The 18,057-nt window shown below is 27.1% G+C and overlaps 1 protein-coding gene across 1 annotated transcript; it reads right to left on the reverse strand.

The window, feature by feature from the left end:
* Window positions 1–12,945: 12,945 nt before the first annotated feature.
* LOC121209429 (basic leucine zipper 61) lies at window positions 12,946–15,704 on the reverse strand. The gene is made up of 4 exons (XM_041080070.1): window positions 15,229–15,704; window positions 14,990–15,080; window positions 13,936–14,062; window positions 12,946–13,268 (listed from the first exon to the last, which is right to left on the reverse strand). Exons 1-4 carry the CDS (start codon window positions 15,702–15,704, stop codon window positions 13,108–13,110), a joined length of 855 nt encoding a protein of 284 aa, XP_040936004.1. The 3' UTR covers window positions 12,946–13,107.
* Between the last annotated feature and the right edge of the window lie 2,353 nt (window positions 15,705–18,057).

Genomic DNA, 18,057 nt, shown 5'->3' on the forward strand with positions numbered 1-18,057 from the left:
TTAGAAATATTTGCTCTTTTTAATATAATGTTTATAACTACCCATACCCTCTCCTCAACCCTTAAATAGGAGGATAATGCGCTTCAACGCACTCAAACTCACGTTTTCCTACATTAACAATAATGCAGATACCAATCAAGCTAAGACCTAATAGGTAATATTCATTATTTTATTAAAAACCAAATTTTAAATAATTTTCTTAATCGAGATCCCAACTTAATTAAGCATATTAGGAAAGTATCAATAGATAATTGTATTTGTTTATATAAAAAAAACTGAAATTGACTTGATAAATCCAAAATATTATAAAATTATTTTAGTTTTATTCTCATGAATCTCTCCCTTAATAATTTTTTTATTATAAAATTTAACATATTATATATATTTATATAATTTATTTACATCATAATTAATGTAAATTTAATTTTAATTTGAGGTAACCTTTTTCTTTCCAAAATTAACAAAGCTAAAGAGTGTGAAATTAAAGGGTAGAGGGAACAGAAAAGGAAATATATTTATTTTATATAGTTTTGGTAACTAAATCCAGATCTGATGTTTTTATTTATTATTACTTTTTTAGTCCATCAAGATTCTCGATCTGTAAGAAATACTAGACTATGTTTGAAAATGTACTTTTTAAAAGGTTAAAATTGTGCCATAAGTCCCTCTATTTTTCAAAAATTTGAAATTTAGTCTTTATATTTTCTTTTATTTTCAGAATTCAATCTCTCTACTTTTTCATATTTTAAAATTTGGGTCCAATTTTTAACATTGTTGATTTTTTTGGTTAAATTTATCAATGTGGCATTTTGAAATAGAAGAAATATTCACTTTGTAGATATGTAATTTAAAAAAATTAATAGTTCCAATAAAATTAAATCCTTAAAAATAAAAATATAGAGATTAAATTTTAAATTTTAAAAAATATAGAGATTTATGAAATATTTAAAAAATATTGGACGTGGACACCAAATTTTAGAGTTTATATCACTTATCTAAAATTTGTAATGATAAATGTTCGATTGAATTGATGTCATTCATTATTTAGGTTTAAGTTATTTGTGAAATTTCTAAAAAATTATTCTTTTTATAAAGTAAAAAGTATAAGTATGAAGGTGTTTATATATATCTATTTATATTTTATATAAAATGTAAAAAAATAATTACATGATAAAATTTGAACTTAACATGATTTTTAATATCTCAACTTTATCATTTTAATTAAAATTTATTTGTTTATTTAATCAATTTTTATTAAATATATTTGTTATATATATATATATATTAAATTTAATAACTTTTAAATACCTTCTATGATAATTTATTACAACTTCCATTTGTTTATTTATTTTCACTATTTTTAAGAAAAAAAATTACTTTCTTGGAATTTTATAAGTGAGTCTTTAAAATTTATTTAGAATTTTTTTACTATTTAAAATTATTGTAAATTAAAATTTGATCATTAAAACTAAAATTAAAATTTCCACATATATTACCCACAAATGATATAATTATTAATCATTTTTTTTCAATTATGGAAAACATGATTAAATGATAATAAACCTAATCCCATTAAAAAAAATAAACCTACCCCAAAAGTTTCCATTTACTAATTAATTATATAGAAGGTCTAAAGGACCTTCCCTCTGTTGGCACATGGCACCTCATGCTGTGGTGTTTCTTTTATTATAGATTCATGGCCAAATTTTAGTTTTGGCCTTTCTATTATGTCTTAATTTACGATTTAATCTCTATGTTTTAATTTTTAACCTAAAGAGAATGGTCAAATTTTAGTTTTGGCTCCTATGTTATGCTGAAGCTTGAGAGTTAATTTATATACTTTAATTTTTATATAATTTGGTCCCTCTACTTTATAATATCATTAGTTAGTCTAAATAGTTAATATTGTTAATTATTCAAATCACAATGTTGAAACTGATTTTTATTTAAAACATGACGACAGAAAAAAATTATTATGATAAATTTGAACGAGTGTTTTAGGACAAACACCAATCAGTATTTTCAACATTATTTTTATTGTTACATGACTACTTAGTGATATCTAATTTTAATTTTAAAATGTTACTTTAGTAAATTTAATAGAATAATTTTAATAGAGCTAATAATTGAATATGAATTTTTAAATTCGATAAGTAAATGACTAAATTTTTGAAAATAAAAGTAGGAGACTAAATTCTAGATGTACGTATAGAGACTTAAAAAAGCATATTTTAACCTTAAATTTTTTCTTTATAATTTAACACAAATGAATAATCAGTTCAACACGAAGCGAGGAACCGTACTAGTAATAAACTATTTTAGTTTTCAAAGGGCATGTAATGAAATAAGAAAAAGTGGAAGAGTTGCTAAAGAAATTGCCCATAAACTTGCCAAAAGAAAAAAAAGAAGGTAAAAGCCATAAAATTTGAAGATGGAGACTTTGATTGTGTTGGTAATACTGATTATGTGAATTCTTTTTAATTATTTTGAATTGAAATATTAATTTAATTAATTATTTAATTCTTAAAATTGTTGGTATAATTATTAATGAAAAATAATTACTACAATGACTAACAAAAATGTAATGAATGAAAGTTTGAAGGGATAGACATTTTATAAAATAATTATGTAATAAAAAATAAAAATAGATAAAAAAAACCACTCAGGTAGGACACAGACTAATAATTATTATATGACAAAGATCATAAAAAAATAATTAAATTCCATTTATTCCTCGATTTTAGAATATTTTATTCTGGTGGTCAAAGTTTATTTGTGTGGATATTACGTGGCCTTTTAGCTAACTGATGTTACACGCGGCGACACGTTATTATCATGACTTTGATTTTCATTTCATCAAATTTTGGGAATTTTCGCCACCTAACACAAATCCCATTCATTACTCTCATTAGATAAGGACAATCATTGTGGATTTTTCTTATTACAATATTTATAAAAAATTATTTAAGTTTATTTTTTAAATTAAAAAAAATTAGTTTTTAAGATTATTTTGATATTTATAACTGTCAAAATCCGCGATATAATAATAGAGATTAATTCTCGCAAGAGTAGACGAGATGTGCAAATGGCTGGATTAAAATTAATATAGATGGTGCCTCAAGTAGTATTGAGTATTGGTTTACGATAGGAGGTGTTATGCGAAACTTTGGGAAATGGATAGTAGAATTAAGATAATTTATTGAGAGGAGTTTTACAATTAACGCTAAATTGTGGGCGATTCATCGTGTCTAAAGAAGGTAAAGTGAATGAATTTTAGCAAGGTGATTGTTGAAAGCAATTGCTTGATGGCTGTAGAGTTGATCAATGACATCCTCATGAACGTTAATTCTATGGCCCTCATTTAAAAGATTGACAAAGCAAGACAGCAACTTCAGATGGTTAAATTCTAATATGCACTAAGAGAAGGTAATATGGTAGTTGATAGGCTAGCTAGAAATTGCCTTATACTAATATTAATTTAATTATTGAATTTCCTGATTCCCATACCAAGAGATTATTATTAGAGGATAAATTTAAAAATACTTTTATAATAAGCGGTTGATTAAAGAAATCTGATTGCTTTCTTTTAATTAAATAAAAAAGTTTATAAGAATTAAATTCTTTATAAAATCATTTTTATTTATCAAGAGAAGTATCGATAAAATACAATAACAGAACCTTGACCCTAATAGGCACTAGGTTCAACTAACCCATATAATACAAGGGACCTCCCCCACTTTAAATACTTCACTTATTTTCTTTTGTTTTTATCGAAAATCTATAAAAAAAATCCTTTTAAATTTACTATTTTCTCAATATTGTGGGTTTTTTTTAAATATTATAAAAATTGCTTAAACTTATTTATTAAAAGAAATATGTCTTTTAAGATTATCTTGACATTTATTGATGTCAAAAACTGTGCAAATTAAATTTTTCATGAAATTCATATCTTTATTTGTGAGGATAAGGATTAATGAATTATAGAAATACATAATCTATGTATCGATAAAATGATTGGAAGTGAATATAAAGGGGCACAAACATGGCTTGACAACCTCTTATTTGTGGCATGAACCCCAGAATGTCCCCCTAAAGCACTGCTATGAAAATGACCAAACAATTCCCTCTTGAGATCCACATTTGCCCCCACAACTAAACTTCCTCTTTCTCCTCAAAAAACAACCATCCGATGTCTATTTAGCATTGCTTCTAGGATTCCTAACAAGCTCTTCAATGAGTTTCTTCAGCTTATCATCATGTCCTGAAAAGCTTGTATTTGAGGGGCTATTTTACCAATTTAACCTAAAAAATTTAATATTTACAAAAATAATTCTAGTTCAAAAACATTCATCATAATGACTTAAAATGAACAATAAAATTGGATTATGAGAAATAGATGGCTGGCACCACTTTTTTTTCTATTAAAAAAATAATTTTTAGAGTTTTGAACACTAGATAGCTGGCACCATGTATTTTTTTCAAAATATTTTTTGAGGTGCTGGCACACTGATGACCGGCAGCCCTTTATCTGATTAAAAAATATTTTTTTTGGAGATAGTGGTGCCAGCCTACAAAGGGTCAAAATCACTCAACAAAAAAATTGAGAATATTGCAACATAACCCCTCCTTGTTTTTCCATCTTTTTTATTTCTCAAGTTAATTACATATATTTTATTTTAAAACAATATTGAACTACTTATCATATTTTTAATTATTATTGTATTACTCACATTGTTATTAAATTTAAAATTTAATTTAAAATATATTGAACTGCATATTTTATAAAATTTAAAATTTTCATGATTGAATTTTCCCATTATATTTGAATTTTCATAATTTCTTTAATTTTTTATTTTATAAATATATAACTTGTTATTTTTTAAAATAAAAAATAATAATTTAGCAATATTTATTTGAATTATTATAAAAGATGAAAATCATTAAAGCAAATTCTAATTTTATCAAAAAATATATAATTTAATTGTGCATATTAAATTTAAATTAATTTTAAATTAACTACTTTTGATTTGAAAATTAACTAGTTTAGTATTAATTACTGTCATTTTAGATACTATATTTAGCATTTTAATATATTTTCACAATTATAAAATTCAATATTAAAATTAATAAATAGTTTTAAAATACTTTCGTTTGAAGTTCTTAAATAATATATTAAAATAAGATAACTTTAACAACTTTTTATCAAAACCACCTCCAAGAAATTATCATTATATTTAAAAATAAATATAATTTTTTAGGCTTAATTTATTATTTATACTTGAGTAAAGAAGAAGAATGAATAACTGTTACCGAGTTAGGCTTAGTTTGGATGGCCGGTGTGTTTACCTCTGGTGAGGTCAAAAACAGCGGTGGCGGTGGGATTAATTATTGTAGCGGTGAGATTAGATACTGTAGCGGTGAGATTAGAAACAATGATAGAGTGTGTGTTTGGATTCAAACGCAACTGTAGCGGTGAGGTGAGAATAAAAAATGACTATTAAGGACATCATATTAGAATTAATATATAATAGCAGTTTTTTAAATTATTTTACTTTTTTAAAAATTATTAAAATATGTTAATTTATAAATTCGTTTAATAAAATATTAAAATTTATTTTTCCAATATTTTATTATAAATATTTTAATTAATTATATAATCAATTTAAACTATTTTTTAGATAAAATGATAATTATTTTTAATTTTTATAGTTAAATATTCTTTTATAATAATGATAAATATTATTTTCACAAATAGTGACATTATTTTTCATGTGTTATTAAAATGCATACTTTATCCGGATGAAGTATGTATTAGCAGATTCACTAATACATACTTCATCCGGGTAAAATATGCATTATTAAAATTAAATTAAAATATTAAATAAGAAATAAAATTATTAAAAATATCATTATTAAAAATTAGTCCCTCTATTCAAATTAATCATATATTTATTTTATTTAATTATAGGGGCTCAATTCATTATTGAAAGATTATTCAAATTATTGAGCCTTTAGAAAAATAAAACATTATTGATAAAATAATGAAGCAACTCTAGAATAAGAAAGAAAAGAAATAATATATGAGTAAAAGAGGAAAAGAAAAAACAACTGAAGTTGTTAACTTTTTACTGAACCAAAAGGCTTCAGTCTGGATTTAAGCTTCCAGTGAGGTGAAATGCATTTTCAACGTACTGAAGAATGCTTTCCAAACAACCTTACGTTTACTAACGTTTCAGTTGTAATATTTTTTAGCCTAAAAAAACTAACGCACTGAGACCCGATTGCATCCAAAGGAAGCCTTAGGCTTCGTTTGGATGGGCGATTGACTGTGGTGTGGTGCGTTTAACTTACTTTTTATCTCACGCTACAGTATCGCTACAGTATCTAATCTCACCGCCACCGCTGTTTTTACACTAACCGCAGCTAAACGCACCGCCCATCCAAACTCACCTTTAGTCAATCCAGCCCGAGACGCGTTCGTTGTATCAACAATCAAGTTACATTTAACAAAATAAAAAACAAAAAATTTAAAGAAATCATGAAAGTTCAAATATGATGGGAAAATTCAATCATGAAAATTTTAAATTTTATAAAATATGTAGTTCAATATATTTTAAATTAAATTTTAAATTTAATAATAATGTGAGTAATGCAATAATAATTAAAAATATGATAAGTAGTTCAATATTGTTTTAAAATAAAATATATGTAATTAACTTAAGAAATAAAAAAGATGGGAAAACAATGAGAAGTTATGTTGCAATATTCCCAATTCTTTTTTGTTGGATGATTTTGGCCCTTTGTTGGCCGGCTTCACTATCCCAAAAAAATATTTTTTAATCAGATAAAAGGGTGCCAGTCATCAGTGTGCTAACACCCCTAAAAAAATTTTTTTTGAAAAAAAATATATAATGCCTGCCATCTAATGTCCAAAACCCAAAAAATTAATTTTTTAATAGAAAAAAGTGGTGCAGGCCATCTATTTTTCATAACCTAATTTTACTGTTTATTTCAGGTAATTTTAATGAATATTTTTGAACCAGGGTTATTTTTATAAATATTAAATTTTTTTAAGTCAAATTGATAAAATAATATTTTTATAAATATTAAAATTTTTTGAGTTAGATTGATAAAATAGCGTATGTGAGGCACCAAGTCAGAAGCTACATACTACAACCAAAGAAGATAAGATAGCCTTACCCTTAATAGGCCTTCTGGACAATGCATTAGCCACCATATTGGTAGCAACTTTCATGTAGCAAATCTAAAAGTCATAACCGAGCATTTTACCAACCCGCTGTTGTTGAAAGGGGTTACAGCCTGATTAGCAGTGAGAAATCTCAAACTCCGATGATCAGTATAGATTTTAAAATGTTTTCCTACTAAATAGGAACTCCATTTCTTCACAACAAACAACACAACTAGCACCTCCTTATCATAGATGGATAAGGCTTGATGCCTTACTGAAGTAGGCCAATGGCCTGCCCCATTGTTGCAGCACAACACTCACCCCCAGACCAGAAACATCAATTTTCACCTCAAAGTCTTGAGTGAAATCTAGTAAAGACAGAATAGGGGCTGAACATAAGGCCTGCTTCAACTGTTGAAAAGCTGCTCCAGCAGACTCAGACCATGCCACTGATCCTTCTTCAAAAGGTCAGTTAGCGGTTTGGCTAATAACCCATAGTGCTTCACAAAAAGTCTGCAATACCTTGATAACCCCAACGAAGCTTTTAAATCTTTGACAGATTGGGGAGTAGGCCAATGCAACATAGACCGAACCTTTGACTGATCCATTGCCACACTACCTTTAGAGATGATATACCTCGGATACTCAACTATTGTGGCCCTAAAAGAACATTTACTTCTCTTAGAAAATAACTTGTGTTGCCTTAACAAAGTCAAAACCTCTCTCTAGTTCTCAAGATGACTAGAACAATCTTAGGAATAGATTAAAATAACATTAAAAAATGAGTGGGAAAAACTGAAAAACAGACCTTAGAAAAGGTCAAGGAAGTAGTTCTACTGATGTATAGAAAAAGAAAATGTAACTTTTTTGTCCTCGCTCATTTTTAATTTTCAATCTTTGTATATTCAACCCTTTAGTAGTAGGGGTTGTAAATCTATCTTACGACTTCGAGTCTGTTAATTTTCTTCGGATAAAGGTTTGGTTGGACTTAGAAAGTAAAATCTTGAATTTAGTAACTCAGTATGAGAAATGATGTTTGTTTGGAAAGAAAATTAGACCTAGAAAAGGACTGAAAGACCTCCCTAAAAAGGAAAATGAGGACTTACTTGGTAGAAATCATGTTGAGGCTGAATTTCTTTTTGAGATGTTTTAAGCCATTTTGAAATCCCATTGATGAAATCGTCTCCACTTGTGTCAAGATCTTCAATTACTTTGGCAACTGTCTGATTTGGATTTAAAGGGACTGTCTTGTTCTGATATGCAATTATCCCCATCTTTATCACTTGTTTCCAGTAACCTATTTCAATAATAAATACAGTATCTAATAATTGTCGAAATTGATTATGCTCTAACTGTTGAAGCTCTTAATGATAGGCTCGAAGGACAAATGAATAGGAATTTAATTATGAGAATTAAAAAACTTTGTAGGAGAGATTGGAAGGTGAGAATTCAGTAGCTCTCGAAGGAGGTAAATACTGTTGCTCACACTTTGGTTGGATTGACGAAAGATTTCGCTTTTAGCTCCCACATTTTTTGGGCTTACTTTCAAGAATTGCTGATCAAATAAAGAATGATGGTCAAAATTTGATTTATGATTCTAATGTTTGTTTCTACTTGATCTATAATTATCTTTTTTTTTTAAATTAACCTCAGTATCTACACCTTCTTATCTATATATGATCATGTCTGAATTTATTCTAAATAGGGTTAATAGCACGAATGACCCCTAAACAATAGCAAATCTTTCAATATGATATATATTCTTTAAAAATGTTTATTTTGATATCTTAAATATCATTTCATCTGCTAAATTGTACCTATTATTAATACCTTTAAATAAGTGTAACACATGTCATCATTAACATATCTCTTTCATTTTTAAAAGAAAAATAAATTAATAGAATTTATGGCACCATCATTGATACATGTCATCATTTGTGGTGCCATGTGTCAAAACTTTTTAAAGAAAAATTATGATATCAAACTAATTATTTTTTTATTTGAAATAAGGCAACATACAAATGTGCCACATGGCGCCATTTCATGATTCACTGGTTCTTTTTAAATAATTATTTTAATTGAAATATGGCATCATACAGAATATCGCATGGCATTATAAAAGCTTGCCACGTGTATTTTATTTTAAAATTATAGAAAATATTTTTGACACATGGCACCACATGATATTTTCGTATGTCAATTTTTAATTATAAAAATTTTAAAAAAATATTTCTTCTGACGTGTCGCATCATTGTATGTGGCCACATCACTTCTTTCCCATTTACGTTAATGGCACGTAATTTCTTTCCCTAGTTTTTCTTCAATTTCTTCATTTGTTTTTTTGGTTACCAAGAAATGTAATGGTTTTCGCAAAATTTCTCATTTTTTGGGGTTAAATTGAAGAAAAAAAAATAGTGTAGCTCTCACGTTGAAGTTTGTGTGAATTTATACTCCATGTTAACATAATATTGGGTTAACGTATAAAATTAATCATTCTATTATTAAATGAATCTATTTATTCTTTAAATTAATAAATATAATATTTATTGTATAAAAAATATTTTGAATTTTTTTTAATTTTAGTTCAATTTCATTTACAGAACCATCTTTAAAAATATTAACTTTGTTAAGCAATAAATGATTTTTTTAAATAATAAATATTAATTCTATTTTAATTTGATCTTATTTGATTCTTTTTAATAGTACAAGGATTAAATCAATTCATTTAATACTAAAAAGACTAATTTATAATAAAGAGACATATCAAGTAGATTCACCATCTAAAATTCAATGTTTTAATTATTATATATCATTAGTACAAGGTTTGGTGATTAATTATCCTATATATTATGGAATTTCATAAAAAAAATAAAATTCAATGGTATTATTTTTTTATTAAGATTGATTTATCTTATAATAAACTTGGCCGTAGAATAAATATAATTTTTCATTGATAATTCACTAAAAGATAATATTACGTGAGGTGTTATGAAAATTACAATGAAGAATATACTCTTTTATTTTTTTTAACCTTTTAGGTGAACAAATAAAATGTTATGAAGATTGTAAATTGAGTTTTAGTTTGATTGACGTTGATATTGTTGATAGTACAGGAGGACATGAGTTTGAATGTGCATTATCTTTTTATTTAAGGGTTGGAGTGAGACTATGAGTAATTTTAAGCATTATATCAAAAAGAGCAAACATGAAGGTTTCTTGACGTCGAAGGATTTGATAATAAAATTAAAAATAATGGTGTTAGAGATTATTTATTGTAATGGTAAAATTAAATTAATGGCGAAACATGTGTTTAAGTTTAAAAGTAATATTGATATTGAGTTTGAAATGAAAAATGATCACTTGTATTATATTTTAATGTGTATATGTTATGGGGTTAGAATTTTAGTAAGATAAATCACGTTGTCTTAGGTGATTACGTTGCTTCAAATCCACCTAAGTTAGCTATACCGTAGCTTAATGGAAATAAACTCTCAAGCAAAGAAGAGACGGATGAATGATAGAAAATATCACAAGAAAACAATGCACACAAAGTATTCGGGTAAATGCTCTAAAAAGTATTCAATTACTTTGAATGAAGTATACAATTGAGTGATTACAAATGAGAGGAATGTCTTTATTTATAGTTGAGTTCCCTAGATCTAATAGTACCATTTAAATCACATCGACAACTAAAATTAATACCTATCTAAAAATGACAGTTCTAAGGGATTTAAACACTATATAATGTTATCTATTAGGATTACAAATATTTATCATGGTAACTTTAAATTACTGGAGTGTTTACACAGAACAACCAGTGCTTCAAGTAGATTGGTTTCTTCCTTTGTTCCATGAATCAGCCTAATTTTGAGCTCAATTTAGTCATTTGACCTCATTGGATAATTTTGTGCGCATTAATCATGAACTTTAATTTGCGGCCCGTGGCATATATATAATATTTAAAAATTATGTTTAAACTTTAATTTGCGGCCCGTGAAATATATATAATATTTAAAAATTATGTTTAAATGTAAAAGAAATCCTGGTAAAAAATTATACTCAATTAGGGTCTTAATAAAAAGTTAGCAATCAACTAAGCCTTTTAAATTAATTTTTTTCATTCAAGCCTTAATGGTTTGTTAAGTTGTGACATGACAAATGAGTGAGGTTTTCAATTAGAGGTTTAATTGATTTTTTTAATTATTTTATAAAAAACTTTTTTAACATTTATGGAAGTATGATGAGATTGTCAAAGGCGGATCGTAGAAGGGGTATAGGAGGGTCTTGCCCTCTAAAAAGTTTTAAAAAAATTTATTTCTTTCTTGAAGTTTTAAAAAAATATTAATTAAGACTCAAATTTTTTAAAAATTCTCATTATACTTTTTTTCAATTTTTAATTAAGTGCTCTTAAATTTTTTTTATAAATTCTCATTAATCTATTAAAAAATAAAAAAAAAAGTTAATTAAATCTTTTTTAACAAAAATTCAAAAATTCTTAAAAAATTTAAAAATTTTACTAGAACTCCAAAATTTAATCTCTAAGGTTTGCCACTGAGGACTCTCATGTCGGAATACACGATTTGAAGGTGAGTGTGTCCCAAGCCTTCTTCGGGGTTGTGGCATCTCGAATATGCTCTAGCACATCCTCTTCAACCGTCGACTTCAAAAGAAACATTGCCTTCTTGCTTTTATTTTCCACTTTCACAACGTCTTCTGCTTTCGATTGCGTCACCTCGCTACCGTTGACTATCTCCAATAGATATTGTCTTTGCATGTAAGACATCATGTTAACCACATGGTATTAGTAGTAGTTTAGCTTTTTCATTCAGTCGATAGCTTGTAGGTTCATCATTATGTCGACAACAAAACTTTTACAAATGTACAATCAAAGTTTTTAAAAAATAACCTCACTCTAATATCAAATAGTTGACAATTAGAAAAGTGGTATAACATTAGAACTCACAAAGACAGACAAAGCTTGTAAGGAGCAAAAGCTATATATATATATATATTAATCTTTAAATTAAATTTTTTATTAGAGTTTATGTGTTTCGAATCTCGTAATTTGTTAAATGAATAAATATAGTGACAAAATAAGGGTATCTTATTCGATTTGATACTTGTCAAATGTTTTACAAATTATTTTAATATATTAATAATGTTTTTTTTATAAAGTAGCAAAAATAATCAATGTATCATGACCGGCATGTGACAAATGATATGATTTTTTTATTTTATATGTTCAATTAATTTTAATTTTATTTATTTAATTAATTGAAAATAATGATTTTTTTTAATTTGGGATTTAAAAAAATTCTTATTTAATATTAATTCATTAGGCATAGGTCAATACCTATTTTTTTAACATAAATTTTTTCTAATATTGACAATATTTTTGTAGCATAACAAAAATTTTTTAACACTATTAGTGTTTTGCATAATTTGTATAATATTTAATAAATTTAGGTACCAAATTGAACCTAAAAAAGGTTTAGGTAACAAATTAGAAAAAAATGTCAAGTTCAAATACCAAATTGAGCCAAAAAAATTTAGATACTAAATTAAGAAAAAGTATCAACTTCTAGTACTAAATTGGGTCAATAAATAGAAAAATGTGTCAAATTCAGGAACCAAATGTTATATAAAGCCATTAAATTTATATTAAAAGATATCTTAAACCCAATTATATTAATATTTCATAATAAATTTATATAAAATATATTACAAAAATAAAATAACAAAATACAAAAAGTTCTTTATTATCTTAGTAAAAAAAATTAAGCCACATCCAAAAATGTTAAATAATCAATTTTTTCAAAAAAAAAAAAAATCCAAAGCATTTCACATTTCCCCCTTTTTTCTTAGCCACAACTTTTCATTGCTGTTTCCTTTGATCTCTCGCTCCTCCTTTCTTTGAATCAACTTATAAGTTGTCCTTCGTTCGGTGGCGGTGGCAGCAGTGGTTGCTGCTGCTGCGGTGGTGGTGGAAGAGGGTTGTCGTTCATATTCTTGAGGCTTTGTTGTTGTTGATAAACTTGTGTTAGTCTCTCAATTTCCTTCTTCAATGCTTCTTGGTGAGCTGATCAAGGTTTTAAACATTTTTTATAATGGAGTTTACATGCATTCCATGTATAAGAGAAATAAAAACTTAGAGTGGGTTTGATAGGGATTAAATCAAAATTAATCTATCTATTATTAAATATATCAATTTAGTCCCCATACTATTAAAAAGAAATAATATGTTGAAATTGTAATAGAGTTAAAAATTTGCCGTATAAAAATATTTTGATTTTTTTTTCAAATGCAATTTAATTTTAAATAAAAGATTTCATTTACAAAATCATAAAAACTTTAAAAAAATTAACTCTATTAAGCAATAAATGATATATTTTAAAAAATAAATGTTAACCTTTTTTCAATTTGGCCTTATTTAATTTTTTTAATAGTATAGGGACTAATTTGATAACAACTTTTAAATATTAAATCACTAGTTTAGGTTGAAGTCCATAAAAATGTAAGAATTATTTTATTTTTATTTATTATGTTTTTATTATGAGAAGCTATATAATAAATGTATTTCTATATTTTTATTTTCATTTAACTAACATAGTTTTCAATATTAAAATTTCAAAATTTGTAAAGTATAATAAATTAAAATTGACCAAATTAGAATAAGGACTAAATACGAAATTTACCCATCAATTAATAATAATAATAAAGAATAATTAAGGAAGGAGGAGTCGTACCATCTTTAAAAATCTTGTCTTGAGCCAGAGCTGCAATCCTTTGCTTTAAAGCACCATTTTCAACAGTAAGAACCACTCTTTGATGATCCAGAAATGCAACTCTTGGTGATAATGTTGATACTTCAGTCTCCATTTTCCCAACATATACAAGCAAATTAAAATTAAAATTAAAACTAATTAAAACAACAAAAAATTGTTGTAAATAAACTATGTACGCAAAATAATAATCAAAATTAATGTATACAATGATTCCAAAAAATTTAAAGATTACAAATAGTAATTAGTATAATTTATATAATTAATTATGTATTATTAATGTTATCAAAACTTTCCATTTATTATTATTTTAAACAATTCCATTATAGGTTCAGATCATATCTGTTTTTTTTACGGAATGGCTGAAACTATCTATAGTTCCTCCCCAAGTCCTAAATAAGAGGATAATACGCTTCAGTGCACTCGAACCCACGCTCTCCTATATTAGGGACAATATCCATGCCAATTAAATTAATACTCAATCTACTTATTATTTTAATCTCGTCGGGATAATACAATTGACATTGAAATTTATTTTTTAAAATAAACCCAATATTTCTAATTTTCTAGGGATTACACAAGTATTTTAAATAATGAAGATTTGTCTTAATGAAATTTTTATTTTTCACGGAAAAATATGTTTTAATAAGCCGGTAATTGGTAGTTTAATTTGTTAAACTATTAATTTTTAATTCAATTAATTTAATAGTTGGTACAATAATTAAATAAATAATTATAAAATTATGAAAAAAATAAATTTTTTTAAAAAGTTATTGTCGCTTTCATTTTTTTCTCTGATTCCAAGAGATTTATTCATAATCGGTTCAATCCTTTAATTTAGACGGATATATAAGTCGATTTTTGGTACAATTGATAGGCTGGTACAGTCAAATATATTTTATGAGTTTTACATTTTCGACAAAAATTTTGGTCCACAAAAAAAAAATTAACAGAAAAATTTGGAGGAAAATAAAAATAAAAATTACAGCTCTTTTTATTGATTAAGATGTATATATACCTGTAATGTTGTTACGCTTCTTTCAAGCTCTGAAATATATTGCAGCTTTCTCACTCTTGATCTTTGAGCTGATTGCCGGTTTGCCAGAATTCTGGTTTATCACTCAAAATAAATTATTTATTTATTTTATTATTAATATAATCAAAGAATTGTTAGCTAATGCCTGCAGATTAAACAATTCATTTGTTGAAAGATTAATATTTAAGCTGTTTAATTATAATGGGTTTTAATTTTTTTACCTTTTGACCCTCTTTGGATCAGTGATAGGATCGCCGCCGTTGGAGGTTGATGGAGGCTCCGAACCTTGTGTTTCATGTAATTTATATGAGCTTTCCACCTCTCCTGGTGTTGGCTTCTCGTCATTGTTGCTATTTTGATCAGACATTAGCGGCGTCGATGACGAAGAACCCATTGTCGCAGCCGGCATTGTCAAGGAGACATCGTTGGAGAACATTGACTTGAGCTGCTCGTCGTCTAGGCGGTCAAACATGTTCGGTTCCATCATCATGGCATTACCGGCCCTATTTTCTTCCTCCAATGGTTGGTCAATGAATGCTATGAAGTCGCTCATAGAACGGCGCTGGGCTCCGCGACGCATCGACGAGAAGTCGAGGAACTCGTCGGCCCATGACGGCTGGTGGTGGTTTTGATGGTTAGAGTCTTTCATCATGGTGCTGGTGGTGGAGGAGGAAATGAAGTTTGCCATTGTGGGCATATTTCTTTTGATGCCTAAAGTAAAGCCAATTTTGGGTTAATAAAATAGGGTATTTTTTGAGGTACATTTTTGCCATTCTATGTATGTATATGTTAAAGATAAAATATCTAGATTAAAGGTCGAATCAATAATTTTTTAATAATAAATAAATATTTTAAAAATAACATCTATTCAATTTAATACTAACTTTTTCTATAAAAAAAACTCTTTTATTTAATGTAATATTAAATTAATTAATGTTCAATTATTCAATATTAAAATAACCATGCTTCCTATCAGCTTATGAAACACCAACTACACCAAAATCATGGTCCAGAGAATTTGGCCTCTCAGAAGCTCATTTCCCCTTTGCTAGGTTAGATTTGTGCATGGTCATCACTCATCAGATAACTTGTGATTGTACAGGAAGATGATTCTATGGTGATTAAACTTGATATGGGAAAGGCATATAATAATGTTGAGGTTTCATTCATAAAGTGCTTACTTATTTTGTGTTCCCGATTTATTGGATTACTCTTATTATGGATGGTATTTTTCCTTCCACCCTATCGGTGTTGGTGAATGGGCTTGATAGTGTTATTCCTTCTAGGGGTATTAGACGAGGGCTCCTTGTTGCCATATATTTTCATTCTGTTTATGTGTTATTCGGTTTTCCGATTGGATCTTAACTTAATTTGTATATAGTTTACTTTTAGGATTTATACATGAGGTGTTTGTATTTTTTAATGAGCTAGCTCATATGAGGTGGGTTCGTACCATCATACACGCGAACCTACACGTAGAAAACACATGTTAATCTTAAAATATGATATGTGTTGGCATGCATATGGACTTACCTACGACGTCACATCATCTACGAACCGTATCATATAATATTTGCATGTGAGGTGTTCACATCCTTTCATGAGCTCGCATGGGGTGGGTTCGAACTACCGTGCACGCGAACTCACACATAAAAAACACGTGTTAATCTTAAAATAGGGTATATGTTGACATGTAAGGAAATCTACCTACGACGACATATCATTTAGGAACTGTGTCTTATAAATAGAGAAACCAACACCTTTTAAACACGTACTAAAACACTCGACAATATGCAATATCTCACTTTTTAAGTATTGAGAGAGCTTGTGATAATAAGTATTGAAAACCGATTAAGATCTCCAAAAGAAACTCTAACTTGACCTATCTCTTTGCGAATGATATTATTCTCTTTGCTAAGACAGTAAAAAAGATAGTTGAGCCCATTCAGAAAGTGCTTAGCAATTTTTGTCATGAATCGAGAGTTGGAAAAATAATTTTATATAATTTTGTTGATACAAACATTTATATAAAATTTAATAATTAATAATTTGTATTATATATTTTATTAAAATTCATATAAGTTGAAATTACTTAGATTTTGAGTCATGTTTTTTTATTCATATGTTGCATGTTATATAGTGTTCCAAATCTACATTTTGTTTGAATTTCCTTAATTAATCTTTTTAGCCAACTATTTCTTTAACTATGAGTCTATTTTTATCAGGTCAGGCCTAATTCGAACAGAAATAAAAAAAAATTTTAGATTCGTTTTCTAAGTTTAATTTGAAAAATAAATTTAAAATTTTGTTAAGCTCAGTTTATATTAAAAAAATTAAATTCGAATGTAATTGTAATAGAATTTTTTATATAAAAATAAAATTTAAAAATGTAATAGTACTTGATAATCGACCTATGTAAATAATGGATATTATTTTTTATTAAATCTATTTTTGAGATGGAATCTCGGAACGTGTACAGTTAACTCATCCCATTATCAACTCTACTCATAATTGGGGGCGAACCCCTTATACCCTCCTTAATCTAACCCCCATTTCTCCCAATTTTCATTTTCTTTTTCACAATTCACAATTGAAAATCTTCCTCTAATGCCACTGATCTTTGCCATTGGATACAATTTCCTCAATTTATTTTATTTTTTAAGGGTGGGTTTGGGACGACGTTGCAATGTAGTGCGTTTAACTTACTTTTTGTCTCACGCTACAGTATCGCTACAATATCTAATTTTACCGCCACCGCTGTTTTTACACTAACCACAAGTAAACACATCGCCCATCCAAACTCACCCTAAATTGGATAAAAGAACAGAGCCAAAAACGGGGCCAAAATGGGGGCTTATAGAGCAGATGACGACTACGATTAATTGTTCAAGGTGGTGTTGGATCGGAGATTCGGGTGTCGAGGTATATTCGAACCTTGAAGCCAAACTTACGTACACAAAAAAAGTATATTTACCATATATCCCTATTACATAATGAGACAGCATTAATAAAAATTAAAGAAAGGAAGAAACATTGAAAACCCATTATGT

This window comes from Gossypium hirsutum, chromosome A11, assembly GCF_007990345.1.
Source record: "Gossypium hirsutum isolate 1008001.06 chromosome A11, Gossypium_hirsutum_v2.1, whole genome shotgun sequence".
Classification (NCBI taxonomy): domain Eukaryota; kingdom Viridiplantae; phylum Streptophyta; class Magnoliopsida; order Malvales; family Malvaceae; genus Gossypium; species Gossypium hirsutum.

What these genes read in the sequence shown, in the direction of transcription:
- LOC121209429 (XM_041080070.1), bottom strand. Translation starts at nt 15,704, where the DNA reads ATGCCCACAATGGCAAACTTCATTTCCTCCTCCACCACCAGCACCATG. An exon ending in GATCCAAAGAGGGTCAAAAG is followed by an intron (nt 15,081 to 15,228) that starts GTAAAAAAATTA and finishes GTGATAAACCAG; the next exon opens with AATTCTGGCAAACCGGCAAT. An exon ending in AGACAAGATTTTTAAAGATG is followed by an intron (nt 13,269 to 13,935) that starts GTACGACTCCTC and finishes AACCTTGATCAG; the next exon opens with CTCACCAAGAAGCATTGAAG.